Source organism: Mus musculus, chromosome 7 (genome assembly GCF_000001635.26).
Source record: "Mus musculus strain C57BL/6J chromosome 7, GRCm38.p6 C57BL/6J".
NCBI lineage: Eukaryota > Metazoa > Chordata > Mammalia > Rodentia > Muridae > Mus > Mus musculus.
The window spans coordinates 57578688-57592846 of NC_000073.6; the positions used below are offsets into that span (position 1 = coordinate 57578688).

General features: G+C 42.0%; 2 protein-coding genes and 1 non-coding gene across 4 annotated transcripts in view; 2 read left to right on the forward strand and 1 right to left on the reverse strand.

Annotated features, from left to right (window-relative positions):
- Positions 1–12329, reverse strand: part of Gabra5 (gamma-aminobutyric acid (GABA) A receptor, subunit alpha 5) — a 183348-nt gene extending 171019 nt beyond the window's left edge. The window contains exon 1 of the mRNA XM_030241988.1: positions 11471–12329. The gene's annotated coding sequence lies outside the window, so the exon portion shown is untranslated. The remainder of the gene's footprint in view (positions 1–11470) is intronic.
- Mir6389 (microRNA 6389) lies at positions 2374–2475 on the forward strand. Its single transcript, NR_105812.1, has one exon. It is a non-coding gene; the product is annotated as a microRNA 6389 (primary transcript).
- Positions 11831–14159, forward strand: part of Gabrb3 (gamma-aminobutyric acid (GABA) A receptor, subunit beta 3) — a 238285-nt gene continuing 235956 nt past the window's right edge. Inside the window, exons 1-3 of one of the 2 annotated variants that reach the window (NM_001038701.2) lie at positions 11831–11961; positions 12794–12885; positions 13084–13151. In NM_001038701.2, the coding sequence (NP_001033790.1) occupies positions 11882–11961; positions 12794–12885; positions 13084–13151 (240 nt within the window). In that variant the 5' untranslated portion in view covers positions 11831–11881. Of the gene's footprint in view, positions 11962–12485; positions 12669–12793; positions 12886–13083; positions 13152–14159 lie in introns of those variants that run through there. The other variant, NM_008071.3, reaches the window with a different exon arrangement.

Consider the following 14159-nt stretch of genomic DNA (forward strand, 5'->3'; position numbering starts at 1 on the left):
GATATCACTTTCCTTTTCATGTATTTTGCTGACTTTTGTATGTTGTTAACTTTCTGCTCCTGATCCTGAGTTAATTTCATGTACTTTGTTGTGGTTCCCCTCCCCTCTCAGGTTACTGATTTTTTCTTTTTGCCAGAGAACCTTTGAAATATCCCTCTGTTATTTTATCTATTACAGTACAGCATGTGTGAATTTCATAGTTGAGGAGCTATCATGAGGATGCACATTGCCTTAATCTTCATGCCTCATATGTTTTTGTGCTGAAATTTGGTCATATGTTGTTCTGTATGTATCTTCCTTGCAGTGGCAAGGGTGTCTTACTATTGAGTAGCCTGTTCTTGAATGATCAATCCCTAGTACAACTCAGTGAGGAGAAGACAAACCATTTTTTCCATGAGTGTCCCCTTGCCTCCGGAAGCCCTACCTGCATGTGCACAGTGCTTCTCCAGGGTGGAGAGCCAATTAAATTGCCCAGGAAACCTGAAAAAAGATATTTGAAAGCTTGAACTTCTATCATCAAGGCATGAATGCCTATCACCACACTGGTAATAAAAACTATTGGTAGACAGAAGTTTCTGCTTACAAAGTAATAGTCGGTGGTAAAAACCAAAAGCAACACTACTTGAAAATGAATAGAAATTGATGAGTTTTCTTCTTAAAAAAAAGAAAATAGGGGAAAAATCTTTTGAGAAGGAAAGAATAGAAACTCAGAAAGCAGCTAGTTCAGGGAAAGTGTTAAATACCCCTCAAACTTTATAATTATGCTCTGAGAAAGAAGTAATAATGAAAGCTATATTGACAGATTCACATAAATTAAAACTTAGTGATATAGTATGGACAGTTATGGTTTATTTCAGGAATGTGTGAGTGATCTAATATTAGCAAATGTATTAATGGAACTAAGAGTTAAACATGGAAGATTAAATACAGGCATTTATCTTTCTTCTTTATTGTATTCTTTTAATAGCTAAAATGACAGCTATATTTTTTAAAATATTGTACAGAAAGACTAAGGGTAAGGAGTGAATGTATTATTTAAGGTGGAGCAAATGTACTATTTCCCATTCTTTACTTAAATATTTTATTATTCATATATGCTCATAATGTTTCAATAAATCCATCCCCTTTCCCTTCATTGTAATTTTTCTTCTATGCTCCCCTACCATTCCTTTATCTATCTTCTACTTCCCTTATTATTTTTAAATCAGTAAATTTGCTCAGAGTTCTCTGATTTTGTATGGACCATCTACTGGAACATCAGTAGTCTCTTACGGAATCTATCAATAACAAAAACCGACTTTTCTTTTCCAAGAAGCCATCGGGTGCCAACAGCTCCTCAGCTAAAGGTATATTTCATGACCCATATATGCTGAGATGTTAGCTGGTTTGTCCTTGTGAAGGTATTGTACATGTAGTCCTGATTGCTATAAATCCCCATGTGCAATGGTACTGTCCTATCCAGCAAATACTATTTCTCTGCAAATACCCATTCTCTCTCTCTCTCTCTCTCTCTCTCTCTCTCTCTCTCTTTCTCTCTCTCTCTCTCTCTAAGATTTATTTTATGTATATGAGTACACTGTAGCTGTCTTCAGACACACCAGAAGAGGGCATCAGATTCCTTTACAGGTTGTGAGCCACCATGTGGTTGCTGGGAATTGAACTCAGACCTTTGGAAGAGCAGACAATGCTCTTAACCACTGAGCCATCTCTTCAGCCCCCTCCCCTCTGGCTCTTAAAATTGTTTTTACCTCTCTTTTATGATTATCTCTAAGCCTTGATAAGATGGAGTGTAATATACATGTCTCATTTAGAGCTGAGACCGCCAAAGTTTCTTATTCTATTCACATTAACCACGTGTGTGTGTGTGTGTGTGTGTGTGTGTGTGTGTATTAATCAGAATCTACTGTAAAAAAGAAGCTATTCTAATTTGTGAGTATAAAGATGACAGCTTGTGGCTTAGAGTGTTATCGTATCCCGTTAGCAGAATATTAATACTGAGCTCTCTTATAGGACCTATGAACTAGCCAACTTTGAGATTTGGGTTCAGTTAACCATACCATACATCTGCTTCATCTTGTGGAGAAGGATTTAAATCCAATCAGAAAGTGCTATGTTGCTGTCATGACATTTGTATCACTATTGCGCCAGTGGGGACATCTTGCTAGGCTATTCATTATTGTAGTTCCCAGTGTTATAGCTAAGGGAGATTCTTTATGCCTTTTCTTCCCTGGTGTATATAGAAACTTCGAACACTATAAAAGCTAGGGATGATATTTTCTGCTAAGTACCAGTAGATTTTCCCCATGTCTTTCCCTTTAGACCTATGAAACTTATCTGTTGTTAAGTCTGGTCTCTTCCCTGGATCCACAGTTTCCTCCTAAGCAGTGCAATGTTAAACTTTGCCAAACTCCCCAAGCTAGTTTTGCCTAGCTTTGGGACTAGTGTGTATTTGTGTTCAACAGCTTTTGTTGGAGTGTCTTTGGGTCTGTGGCCTAGCCTGGGGTCATGTTTGGCCTCATCCTTGGTTCCCAGATTTGACAGAAGCCACTGAGAGCTGTGGAACTTCCCATGTGCCTGTATTATTTCTCACATTTAACCACAGGTAAGAAGGGCCACATAATATACAGGAAAATATGTGACATTGCAGGTATCACTACAAACTTTACAGAAAATGACATGTGGCCCACAATTCATGAATGACACTTTAGGGAGTTTCTTGGGATTCCTTTTTGTCACATAAATTTTAGCTGAGTCCTATACACATTAGAGAGCAGGAAATATTAACAGGAGCAAGAAGAACAAAACAACAAAAAAAGCAACAAAGAGCTGCCAAAATACTAGAAAAGATGCAGGATGATACCACCAATGCTTTGGCCAAAGCACTTAGCATGTGGCTTCACCTTATTTTTAAGAAGAGGCATTTTCTTACATGAACAATGTAATAAGAATCAGGATAAAAAGAAAATAAAATGCATTATAGATAAAAAAACTTCAAAGAAATTTCTCAAATTCTTAAGAAAGTACACCAAACAAATAATTTCTACAAATATTTGAGTCATGTAATCAGTAAATTTTCTCAAAATACATTAACTTTGTTAAAAACATTGAACAAAATTAGACTCTAAACGCTCATGAGGCATTTACAATTGTTTATGTATTGTTACAATAAATTAAAAATGACTGAAAGATACAGATAACATTTTCTGATCGTACCACAAAAATATGGTAGGAAAGTAACATAATCATAGAAATAAAGAGTAAAAGCAAACTAAAGTGATGTTGGTGTAGAGCATCAGTAAAGCTCAGATATAGCATGTCCAGGGCACTAGGTTTAACCTAGCCTCCAAATGCTCACCAAAGTGGGATATTCCAAGGGATAAGAAACTGCCTCAACATGATGTGGTGAAGGAAAGGATTGCCAGCATGAGGGAAAGAACAGACAATTTTCCGAAGTGGAAAAAGAGGAAGGGTAGTAGTCATTTGCAAAAGGAGTGATGGGAGAGGTGAAAGCCGGAGAAACAGAACTCTGAGTGCATAAGAGAAATATGTCTTACAGTGTTAGTTGCAGGGCTACCCAGGGATGAAAGAAGAAAAAGCAGGGTCATCAAACAGCAGCTGGTTGAGCAGTACTGAAAGGGTGAACCCCTAAGAGTAAATTGTTAATTAGGAAGAACTTCAAGTAAAAATAGAAGAGGGAAACAACAACAACAACAACAAAAACAAACAAACCAACAGTCCCTCACATAGCAAGAGAAAACCCGAGAAACATGAAAAAAGCAGGTCGGAAAACTCACCCAAATGTGTGTAACTTCTCAACTACTGATTTTAAAGCTACTGAAATGGGCAAATGAACAATTCAGAAATTTCATTTGGAACAACAATTGTGGGCCTCCCATGGACCATTGAGCAATACAATAATGGGAGCAGAGACATAAAATAGTGGAGAGCCCCGAGAGAGTGTGAATAGACCACACCAGGACCAGCAATCAGTAGGCAGATCAACTTTACTTAGGGTGACTGAAGGCTTAAAAATTCATGGGGACTTGAGAGTAAGGGTCCAGAATGGGCAAAAGTCATTGGCTGGGAGCCTAGGGTACTTGGAATGCCTTATTAGCATGGGGAAGCATTTCAGGAGTGCTGGCAAAAGAGGTTTTATCAGGAAAAAGGAAATTGATCCTGTAGTCAAATTAAAGCTACAGGACATTCCTCAGGTAGGGGGTTTGAATTCCGCAGATGAACTCAGAGAAGGAGAAGAGCCACTATATGAAGGGAGTCTTCCATATTACACCTAGCCCAGATGCTATCCAGTCATGGCAGACTTTGGCCTTAATTAGCAGTTTTTTGACAAATAATCAGCTTTAAAAATTGTATAGACAAATGAAGTAGATAAGAAACTGGATGAGAAAATCAGCAACAAGCACGGGAAATTAAGGAAGGAATCTGTATTTAAAAAAAGAAAGCAAAACAAATAGAAAAGTTGGAAACAGAGATATAAATTAAAATAAAAACCGTGGAACACATTCCTATTCATTAGAACAACATCACCTCCCACAGAAGATCCAGTGATAAAGGATAAAATTTTTAAAAATGCTATATTACATTCTAATATCAACAAAGACAATTTTAGCATGATCACAACTTTCAAGAACACTATGAAACAGTCAAGTGACAGCCCACATGAATTTGTAACGGTAGCCAGGGTGTGGTGGGATTATGTTGTGATCTCAGCTCCTGGGATGGCTGAGGTAAGAGGATATCAAGTTTGTCGTCATCCTAGACTACATAGTGAAAAGCTGTCATTCATATATATATAATCTCAGGTGCCTATTATATATACATATGCACATACATATATACACACATATACATATATATATATTTATACATATATACAAATGTACACACACACATATATACATATGTACATATGTGTATATTTATGTACATATGTGTATATCTATGTATATGTGTGTGCATTTGTATATATGTGCATATATATATGTATGTGCATATGTATATATATAATAGACACCTGAGATTAAAGACTAACATCATAGAAAGTCTATTCAATAAAATTATGTCAGAATACTCTCTCATCACAGGAAATAAATGGACATTCAGAACAAGATGAAGAAGCATTTAGAACCCCAAATAGACATAATCAGAGAAGAACCATTTTGTGACACATCATAGTCAGGATGACAAAAATGTATCCTATGCAACAGGAAAACAATATTACAAGCTATAGGATAAAAATCTCAATCTACCTATTAAAATTAACATATCAGAATACTTGGATGGGGAGTTGGATGAGAGACTAAGAGCTCATACTGCTCTTGCAGAGATCCTGAATTTGGTCCCCAGGACTCACATCAGTTATATCATAACTTTCTAAATCCTCCTATTTCCAGATCCAAGCAATTCAATACCCTTTGGTCTCCACTTGTGCCTGTACTCATGTGCACATATTCCAACTCTTCTTATATAGTTAGAGTGTCATAAAAAGAAATCTTTAAAATACTATCAAATCTCTTTAAAAAAAAAAAAAATTAAAGCTGACCAAGTGCTAGAAATTTTTTAGTGTTTAAGAGCACATATAGCTTTTATAGAGGACCAGAATTTATTCTTGGCACCTACATAGTGTGGCTTACAATGACCTCTAACTCCAGCTCTAAGGTATCTGCCTACTTTGTCCTCCATGGGCACCTGCATACAGATGCACATATTTACTCAACAGACGCATACAGAACATATACATATAATTAGAAATATATCTTTAAAAATGTTTAAAATTTAAGACAATATACATCCTAACGTCTGAAAATAGATAATATTCATTCAACCAAAAATTGCTACATTCAGTAAAGTTATCTCTCAAATTGCCATAGTAATAGGACACTGCAAGAGCAAACTGAAGCAACACATAACTACTAAGCCAGCCTTGCACAAGATATTTAAGGGAATCACAAAATGAAAGTCGACCAAGGGAAGCAGCAAAGAATAAATTTCTTGTGAGCAACAGAAGAACAAAGGGAAATGAAGAAAGAATTCATCATGTCTAACACAATAAACCAGCAGAACCCCTCATATAGATGAAGAAAGAAAATACCAAATAATAATCCAATCAGTCAGAAAATTGCAAGAATCAGCAAAGCCCTCAATAACACTAAATTTAAATGGCCTTCACTTCACTCTACAATTTAAGAACACAGAGCAGATGATTACATTTAAAAGATGAGATCCAACTATCTTTTGTCCTTAAGAAATTTGCCTCAATTGGCAAGACACAAGCTGAACATGAAAGGATGGAAGAACATTTATGAAACAAATAGATGTCCAAGCAAGCTTGAATAACATTTATAATCTGACAACGTCACTACAAATCAGCGTAATCAAAAGTAGTAAAGATCACTGCATATTAACAAAAGACAAATCCATGAAGAAAAGTAACAATTGAAATGCATATACATTGAATCTTAGAACCCTCAGTGCTATATAAATAAGTCATGATGGGCATAAAAAATAGGTAGCTCTTCATACAGCAATACCAGGCTAATTTAAAACTCCATTCTTATTAATAGATTGGTTAGCCAGACTAAAAGTTTAGAAAGTTCAGAGTAAATCTGCATCATAGAGCACATGGATTTAGCAGATATTTACAGGTTACTCCATCTAATAGCCAAGGAATACACTTCCTTCCAGCAGCTCAAAGAACTTTATCTAAAGTAGATGATATTTTGGGTAAAATAAAGCAAATTTCTCCAAATATTAAACAATCAAAACAGTTCCTTGTGTATATAGCAGAATAAAGGTACAAATTTATAGTATGATAAATGCAGAAACAACAGAAATGCATGGAAATTGAACAATGCACTTTGGAATGACCAGTGCCATTGAGGATACTGGAGGAAAGCACACAGTTTTAGAATCAAATGACAATGAAAACATATCTGTCAGGACCTTTAGAATGCCACAAGGGCAGTGCTTAGAAGAATATTAGTCACTACGAGTGCTTATATTAAGCAGATCTCAGATATATACTTTAATGGTATACATCAAAGTCTTAGATGAACAATAACAAGACAAACAAACAGAAAGGCAGATAATAAAAAGAAACAATGGAGTTCACTGCAGAAATGAATGAATTAGAAAGTAAAAAGTACTGGCCCCTTGAATATATAATATAGGTAATTCCTTAACTAAAGTAAGAGAGATATAAGACCCAAATTAGTCAAACTATGTGAAAGGGGAGTGTTACAGCAGATGGTAATGAAATCTACAGATTTAGTAGTAAATATTTGGAAAATTTTGTCATGATCTACATGGATTTAAGATTGATTATACTGGATGGCAGAAAATGAAGAAACACATGGAGATACACATACAGAGAGGCTGTCTCTAGGTGAGCAGTACACTAACTATGATGGAGACACACCAGAAGCCCAGAAACTCAGCAAATTTATCAGATACAGTTGAAGGAGCAGCTGAGTTCACTAATCTAGGTAGACAGGGCCTCTCTGCAGAGGAGCCAGTCTCAAGGTTTGGCCATCCAGAGGGAGGAGGTTGTGGCTGAGGTTTTCTGCACACACTGTCAACATCTGTACTGGGACCAGGGAAATTTCCCGGAGCCTGATCTAGGGAAGGTTTTGCCATTTTCTAAGTCTGCGGCATGGGGCATTGTGGTACTTGACATGGTCATTCTCATGTCATGAGTGTTCCTTCAAACAGGGATACTCCACAACACTTGTACTCTAAAAACCCTAAAACTCCAAAAGAAAAGGATAAATTCATATGCATATATGACCTATTGTATCAGCCTCTTTTGCAGTGCTGTGATGAAACACCATGACCAAGGAAACTTTTGAATGAAAGAGTTTAACTAAACTTAAATTTTCAGAGAGTTAAAGTAGACAAAGGCAGAGTGAAGTCATGGCAGCAGGAGCATTTGGAGTCTACTTCTTCAACAATAAGTAGGAGGCAGAGAGTATAATGAGGATAGGATGAGTCTTAAAACCTCAAACCCTGACCCAGTGACACATATCCTCCAACAGAGCCACACCTCCTCATCCTTCTAAACAAATTCTATCACCTGGGTAAAAAGTAGAAAAACATGGAGGTCATTTTTATTAATCCACCACACTAACAAAATTAAATCAAACACACACACACACACACACACACACACACACACACACACACACACACAAAGGCTATAACAGGTAACCAGAGTAGTCATAAGGAAGAAAGAAAGGCACAGATTGTGTCAAACATTTAAAGAAGAGCTAACATCTATGCTCTTTAAGACATTTTATAGAATATACAGGGACAGAACACTACAAAACTCATCCTATGGAGTTAGTGTCACCTTAATACAAAATTCAGATAAGAATTCAGAGAAGAATACAAAACTAGAAGAGAACTACTGATCTTTCCCCTGGTGAACTTAAGTGTAATAATTGACAAAAATATTGCAAAGCTAATTCAACAATACTCAAAGAAAATTATACACCATAACTGAGCTGGTTTCATCTCAGGGATACAAGGATGATTTAACAGATATAAATCAGTGAATGCAATATAGCATATAATAGACTCAGAGTGACAAATTATATGACCTTGTCAATAGATGTAGAAAGGACTTTGAAAAAAGCCAGTAACTTTTCATTTTCATATGTATACATTTCATACATGTACATCATGTAACTTGCTTGCATTCTTTCCTTACTCTAGCCCCCCTCCCAGTACTTTTGAAAATGAGTTATGGACAGCTATACATAAAGCATGTTTTTTTTTTTTTTTTTGGAAGGTGGTTGGACCATCCAAAACATAGACAAACAGACTAGGAAGGGAAATATGATGCAGTTATCTGCTTCTATTCCTCTTTTCTGCCTCAAAGAACATCTGTAACTACAGCTAACTATACAAAATGAATGAGAGAGAGAGAGAGACAGACAGACAGACAGACAGACAGACAGACAGAGAGAGACAGACAGACAGAGAGAGAGACAGAGAGAGACAGAGAGAGAGAGACAGAGACAGAGACAGAGACAGAGACAGAGACAGAGAGAGAGAGAGAGAGAGCTTAGATAACAGTTTTGTAGTTTCACAGATAAAGGACCTAATGCCAAGTAGCATCATGGGTGACTGGGGCAGAAGAACAGAGACACCAAATGGTGAGGCAGAAAGTTAGAGTGGGGTGGGGGTGGGGGAGGATAGGCTCAGTCTTCAACCACTCTTTCAGATTACTTACCAGACTCCCAAGAACTCCACTATAAGATCCTTCCTATCAATGCACTGATTGCTTCCTGTTTAGTGTGACCTCCTGCCAACCCTCCACCTGAGGATCTAGATAGCAAGGAATCCTAGCCTGCTTCAAGCTGCTTAGCTGTGCACAAACTGCCATTTGCCCCCCTTTTCTTGTCATGAACATTTACCCAATGTGGACTCCTAAAGTCATATTGTCTTAATGGTCATGATTAAATAAAAGTCACATGATGCCAACATGAAACTCACTATTTTGTACAATTAATACACAAGAATAAGAAACAATATATTTTGTCATGAATGAGCATTGTTCCAACCCAGAAACAAGAAGATAAGCTATAGAGCAAGGAAGTGATTAGTACAGGTGAATTGATTTGGTTTCCTTACTTTCAGTTTGTGCTCTTTGAAGCCTCCCATAGTCCTTTGCACTTAAGTCTGATGCTCCCCATTTTGTTTCCTAAATGATTTATATTATACGACTTAGAAAAATGACCAATACTCATGACACATTGGCTCAGTTCCTCCTGAATTGGCAACACATCATCACCCAGTTAATCAAGGTGTGACAAATTCTTGGTTTTAGGAACTTCAGCAACAGAGAAGGACATGGTCTGTAGTGCTCAGTGTTCACCCAGCCTTTTGGCATACCTTATAAAGTGGGCCAAGAGCAGAAGGAAGTTACTGCAGTGACCAAGAGGGTGAGCACATCCTTGGCCCATGTAACTTGAATTGCAGTGGTTACATGAGTGTGTGTTTTTAAAGTTTTTCCTCTTTTAAGATGATTTATTTTAAAGTGGTATTTTTAATGATTTACCAGGTGGTTCCAGACTTAGCCCAGATATCCAGAAAACATATCCCCAGGCAAAATGTAAATGGTACTTCGGTATTAAGTTGTGCAGCAGCCATGAAAACAGGAGTGGAAGGAAAAGGGATTGAGACCTGGAAAGGGAGAACAGGAGGATTTGCCAGCACCAGGCCAAGTTGCATCTGAGGAGCTGGGAGGTATAGCTCATAGGATCTGCTTTGAGAGACTGAGCCACTCTTCTTAAGAGGCAATAAGAAGTGGCCAATATTGGCCTCTTCTTTCAGTTGGCCGAAGATCCATCCTAGGACCACTGACTTGCTGGATTTTCGAGTAGGGCCATTTGGAGCAGGAAGTATTTTGTACTCTTTCCTCATCAGTTGAGAACATGGCCAAGATAGGAAACTGACAGCCTGCTCCCATCTAAGGTTGATCAGAGCTGCTGAAGAGTTAGGTGCTAGGGTAACAGCTGGTGATTTATGAGACTGACAACCCCAGAAAGAGATGGAACGAGATCGAAGGCGGACCACAATGACTAGTAATGCTCTTCTGCCAGCTATAGAACATTTAAACCAGTAGGGAGGAAGACAAGGCCCTGCAATGGCGTTAGCTGGTTCACATGTGCTCTTCTGATCATTATTTATTTTTCATAGTGATGGTTCCCAGCAGGATATATCCCTAAAGTTAGTACATGCAAACAGGAGACTGGTTAACCAAAAATGTGTGTCTCGATGAAGGTGCCACTTTGCAGACAGTTCTAGTGCACACTATCAGGACACAGAATACAAAGCACTTATGAATAGACTTTTCCAGAAAATAATTAGGGAGCTATATTTATCTCTGAACCTTCCAGGTAATGCAGTCACATCTACAGTTCTATAAATAAAACTGCTGATTTTCAGAAAAGCAGAGATATTTAAAATTAATGCACACATAAAAAATGCCAGCTTGAGAATAAAAGTCTAGATTTAGATATTTACCTACATTAATCTGGTAACAGAAAAAAAAAAGATATAGGAGAAAAAAACCGAGCCAATACTGGAAAATAGTCATATATTACTATGCACTCACCGCATCCTGGACGCCTAAACTAAAGAAATTAGAAACAGACCTGATTTGTGGGGCTCCCTGTTTGACGCATGGTTTAACTATAGAAAAACAGGCAACCCGTGTCTACAGGAGAGTAGGCACTCCTTAGGTGTACAATAGTGACACACGGGTGGGGCAAGCACCAGTGGGTGTACTCTAGTGATGTACAGGTGGAATGTGCACTAGCGAGTGAACAGTGGCGATATAAAATCAGAGTGTGTACCAACTGGTGCTTGTTTTTGACCAATATTCCAGCAGTTTTCTAATGACTACTAAAGAATGGAGTCCTGTCACAAGGAAAACAAAGATATTTACCTTCAAATAAGGGTGGATGTATCTGGTCTGCACCAGAAAAGGCACATTATTTCTCATCTTCATAATGACAAGCTAGGGTCTCTTAAGTGTGGCTTGAATTGCAGTTTTTCGACAAGATTTCTCTTTGCGGTTCATTATGAATGCGTTTATGTGAGCAGGAAGGATTCGGCACTCACTTGGTTTTGCAGGAGAGGCACAGCTTAAGGAGACTGCTTTTCATAGTCATATTTGATAAATAGATAATCTTGCCGCCATGCAAAGGGCTGGAAGATGGGTCAGGCGGGAAAGCCCGCGGGTGGGGGTAGGGGCGGGGTAGGGGGAGGCGGGGATCCCCACGTCGCCGTTGGTTCCTAGCTCAGTGACGGTAGAGTGGAGCAGTTCCCACTCAGGTTAGGCTAGAGGAGCAGCGCCATGTGCTCCGGGCTCCAGGCCCTGCTGCTGCCAATCTGGCTTTCCTGGACCCTGGGGACGCGAGGATCTGAGCCCAGCAGGTGAGGATGAGGCTACCTCAGAGCTCTGCAGCTTGGATCCGGACCAGGCAGAGCGCCAAGGCTCGGTGTGAAGCCCACTGGCTCTCCCGCTGAGCAGGGCGGGGGTTGAAGGTGGAGGGTGGGATAGGGCGAGGGATGTGGAGCACTTCCTATGTCCCTGGTGCCGGTGCGTTGCACTCCGGGCCCCATCCTTCGCCCGGCCGTTGCAAGCTCTGAGGACTTGGCTCCGTGGCCCATCCCCCGCCCTGCAAGGCGCCACGCAGTCGTGGCCCTCGCCCGCAGTGTCCAGCGCGGATCTGCGGCCGCACGCAAGCCCTTCCCCGGGAGTCCGGTGCGGCCGCTGCCGCGGCTTGGGAGGGCGCCGGCGCCCCGGAGCGACCGCGGACCCATAGGGGGCGGGTGCTGTTCTTGTCCGGCTCCGCCCCCGCCTCCGCCCGCCCAGCGCACCCGCGCCAGGGCTCCTCCCTCCCGGCCCGCTCCTCCCCCCTGCTCTCCTCCCCCTCCCCCTCCGCCTCCTCCGCTCCGGGCCAGCGCGGCGGCGGTGGCGGCAGCAGCAGCAGCAGCCCCGGCTGCGGGTCGCGACGGCGGCGGGGCGCCCCCTCCCCCGTGCCGGGGCGCGGCGAAGGGATGTGGGGCTTTGCGGGAGGAAGGCTTTTCGGCATCTTCTCGGCCCCGGTGCTGGTGGCGGTGGTTTGCTGCGCTCAGAGGTAGGGTCGCTGGTGGGTTGACGGGAAGCGGGCCGGGCGCGAGCTGGCGCGCTGTGTGCGCGCCGGGCGCTGGCGGGTGAGCCGCTGCCTGACCCTGTTCTCTGTGCCATGTGCCCCTCCTTCAGCGTAAACGACCCCGGGAACATGTCCTTTGTGAAGGAGACGGTCGACAAGCTGTTGAAAGGCTACGACATTCGCCTGAGACCCGACTTCGGGGGTAAGTGGGATGCGCGCGACCGCTGCGGGAAGCGCGATCCACCGTGTTGGCGGTCTGGGTGGAGAGGGAGGCGGGGGCGGCCTCCGCGGAGCTGCAGCGGGGTGGGGTGGGTGGTCCTTTGCGAACCCCCCAATCCTCAGAGCCACCCGTACCCCCTGCTGGAGCCTGGCTGATCACGGTGTGCTGCGCTTCCCGCAGGTCCCCCAGTCTGCGTGGGGATGAACATCGACATCGCCAGCATCGACATGGTTTCTGAAGTCAACATGGTGAGTGCCTGCGCTTCCCCAAGCTGTCCCAGGCCCTATCCGGCCGCCTGGGCCCATACAAATCTCCCCTGTTGGGCTGGAGGCCCGAACCGGCCTTGGCTTCCTGGCCCGCAGGGGAAGCCGCGCTCTCTGGCGTTGGGCTCCTGCCCGCCCTGTTCCCTGCACGCTCGTGGGCGCCGGGCCTGTCGCGGGGTCCTAGACTGGCCCAGAGTCCGGATCCTCAGCGCTACCCGATGCACCCAGGCATTTCAGGAGAGCTGTCACCTGGTCGCGAGGCTTCCAGAGTGCTTTCTCCCTTCCCTTAGCAACAGGCGCTGAGCGCTGTGAAGAGAGACTGGGTGTGGGGGCGGCTTGCATCCCCAGGTGAAAGGTACTTAGGATTTCCTTTGTTGTCATTTGGAAAGAGCTGCGGATCGCAGGAGAGAAGAGCAAGTGGTTGTAGTATGTGTCTAGAGGCTTCTTTGGTGGGTGTCCCAGCCTCAGCCTCTGTTTAGAGGCCCGGCTTCCTCCGCCGGGCGCTGTCCTAGGTGCTGACGGATCCCTGACCCGCGCTCTGGAGGGAGGCTTTGCCTGGGCTCTGGAAGATTGGCATTCCAGTGTCAGGGTTTATGTATGTGCTGACAAGAGTCAATATTCTGACATGTGGAAAGAGGAGATCAGTAGCCCTACAGGCTGAGACGGTGCTCCCCCTCCCCCCTTAATGCGCCAGAAAATAAGTAGCTAAGTGATGCCTTGACTTTAGGAAACAGGTTTCATTTTTCTGTTAAGTGGAACTATAAAAATTCTAAGAATGGGTGTTTGGAAGCAATATTTTTCTAGAACAATCATTTGGCAACTTTTCTTTTGGTCAAACAATGCTGAGAATATGAGTTTGTATGTTTTTCTTATTAACGTGATGTACATTGGAATCACATGGGCAAACTTGCTCTCAACTCATACTCTCCAGTGACTCAGTCCAAGGAGTTCTGACAGACATGAGCTAGAGTGGAGTGCCGGGGTATTCACACT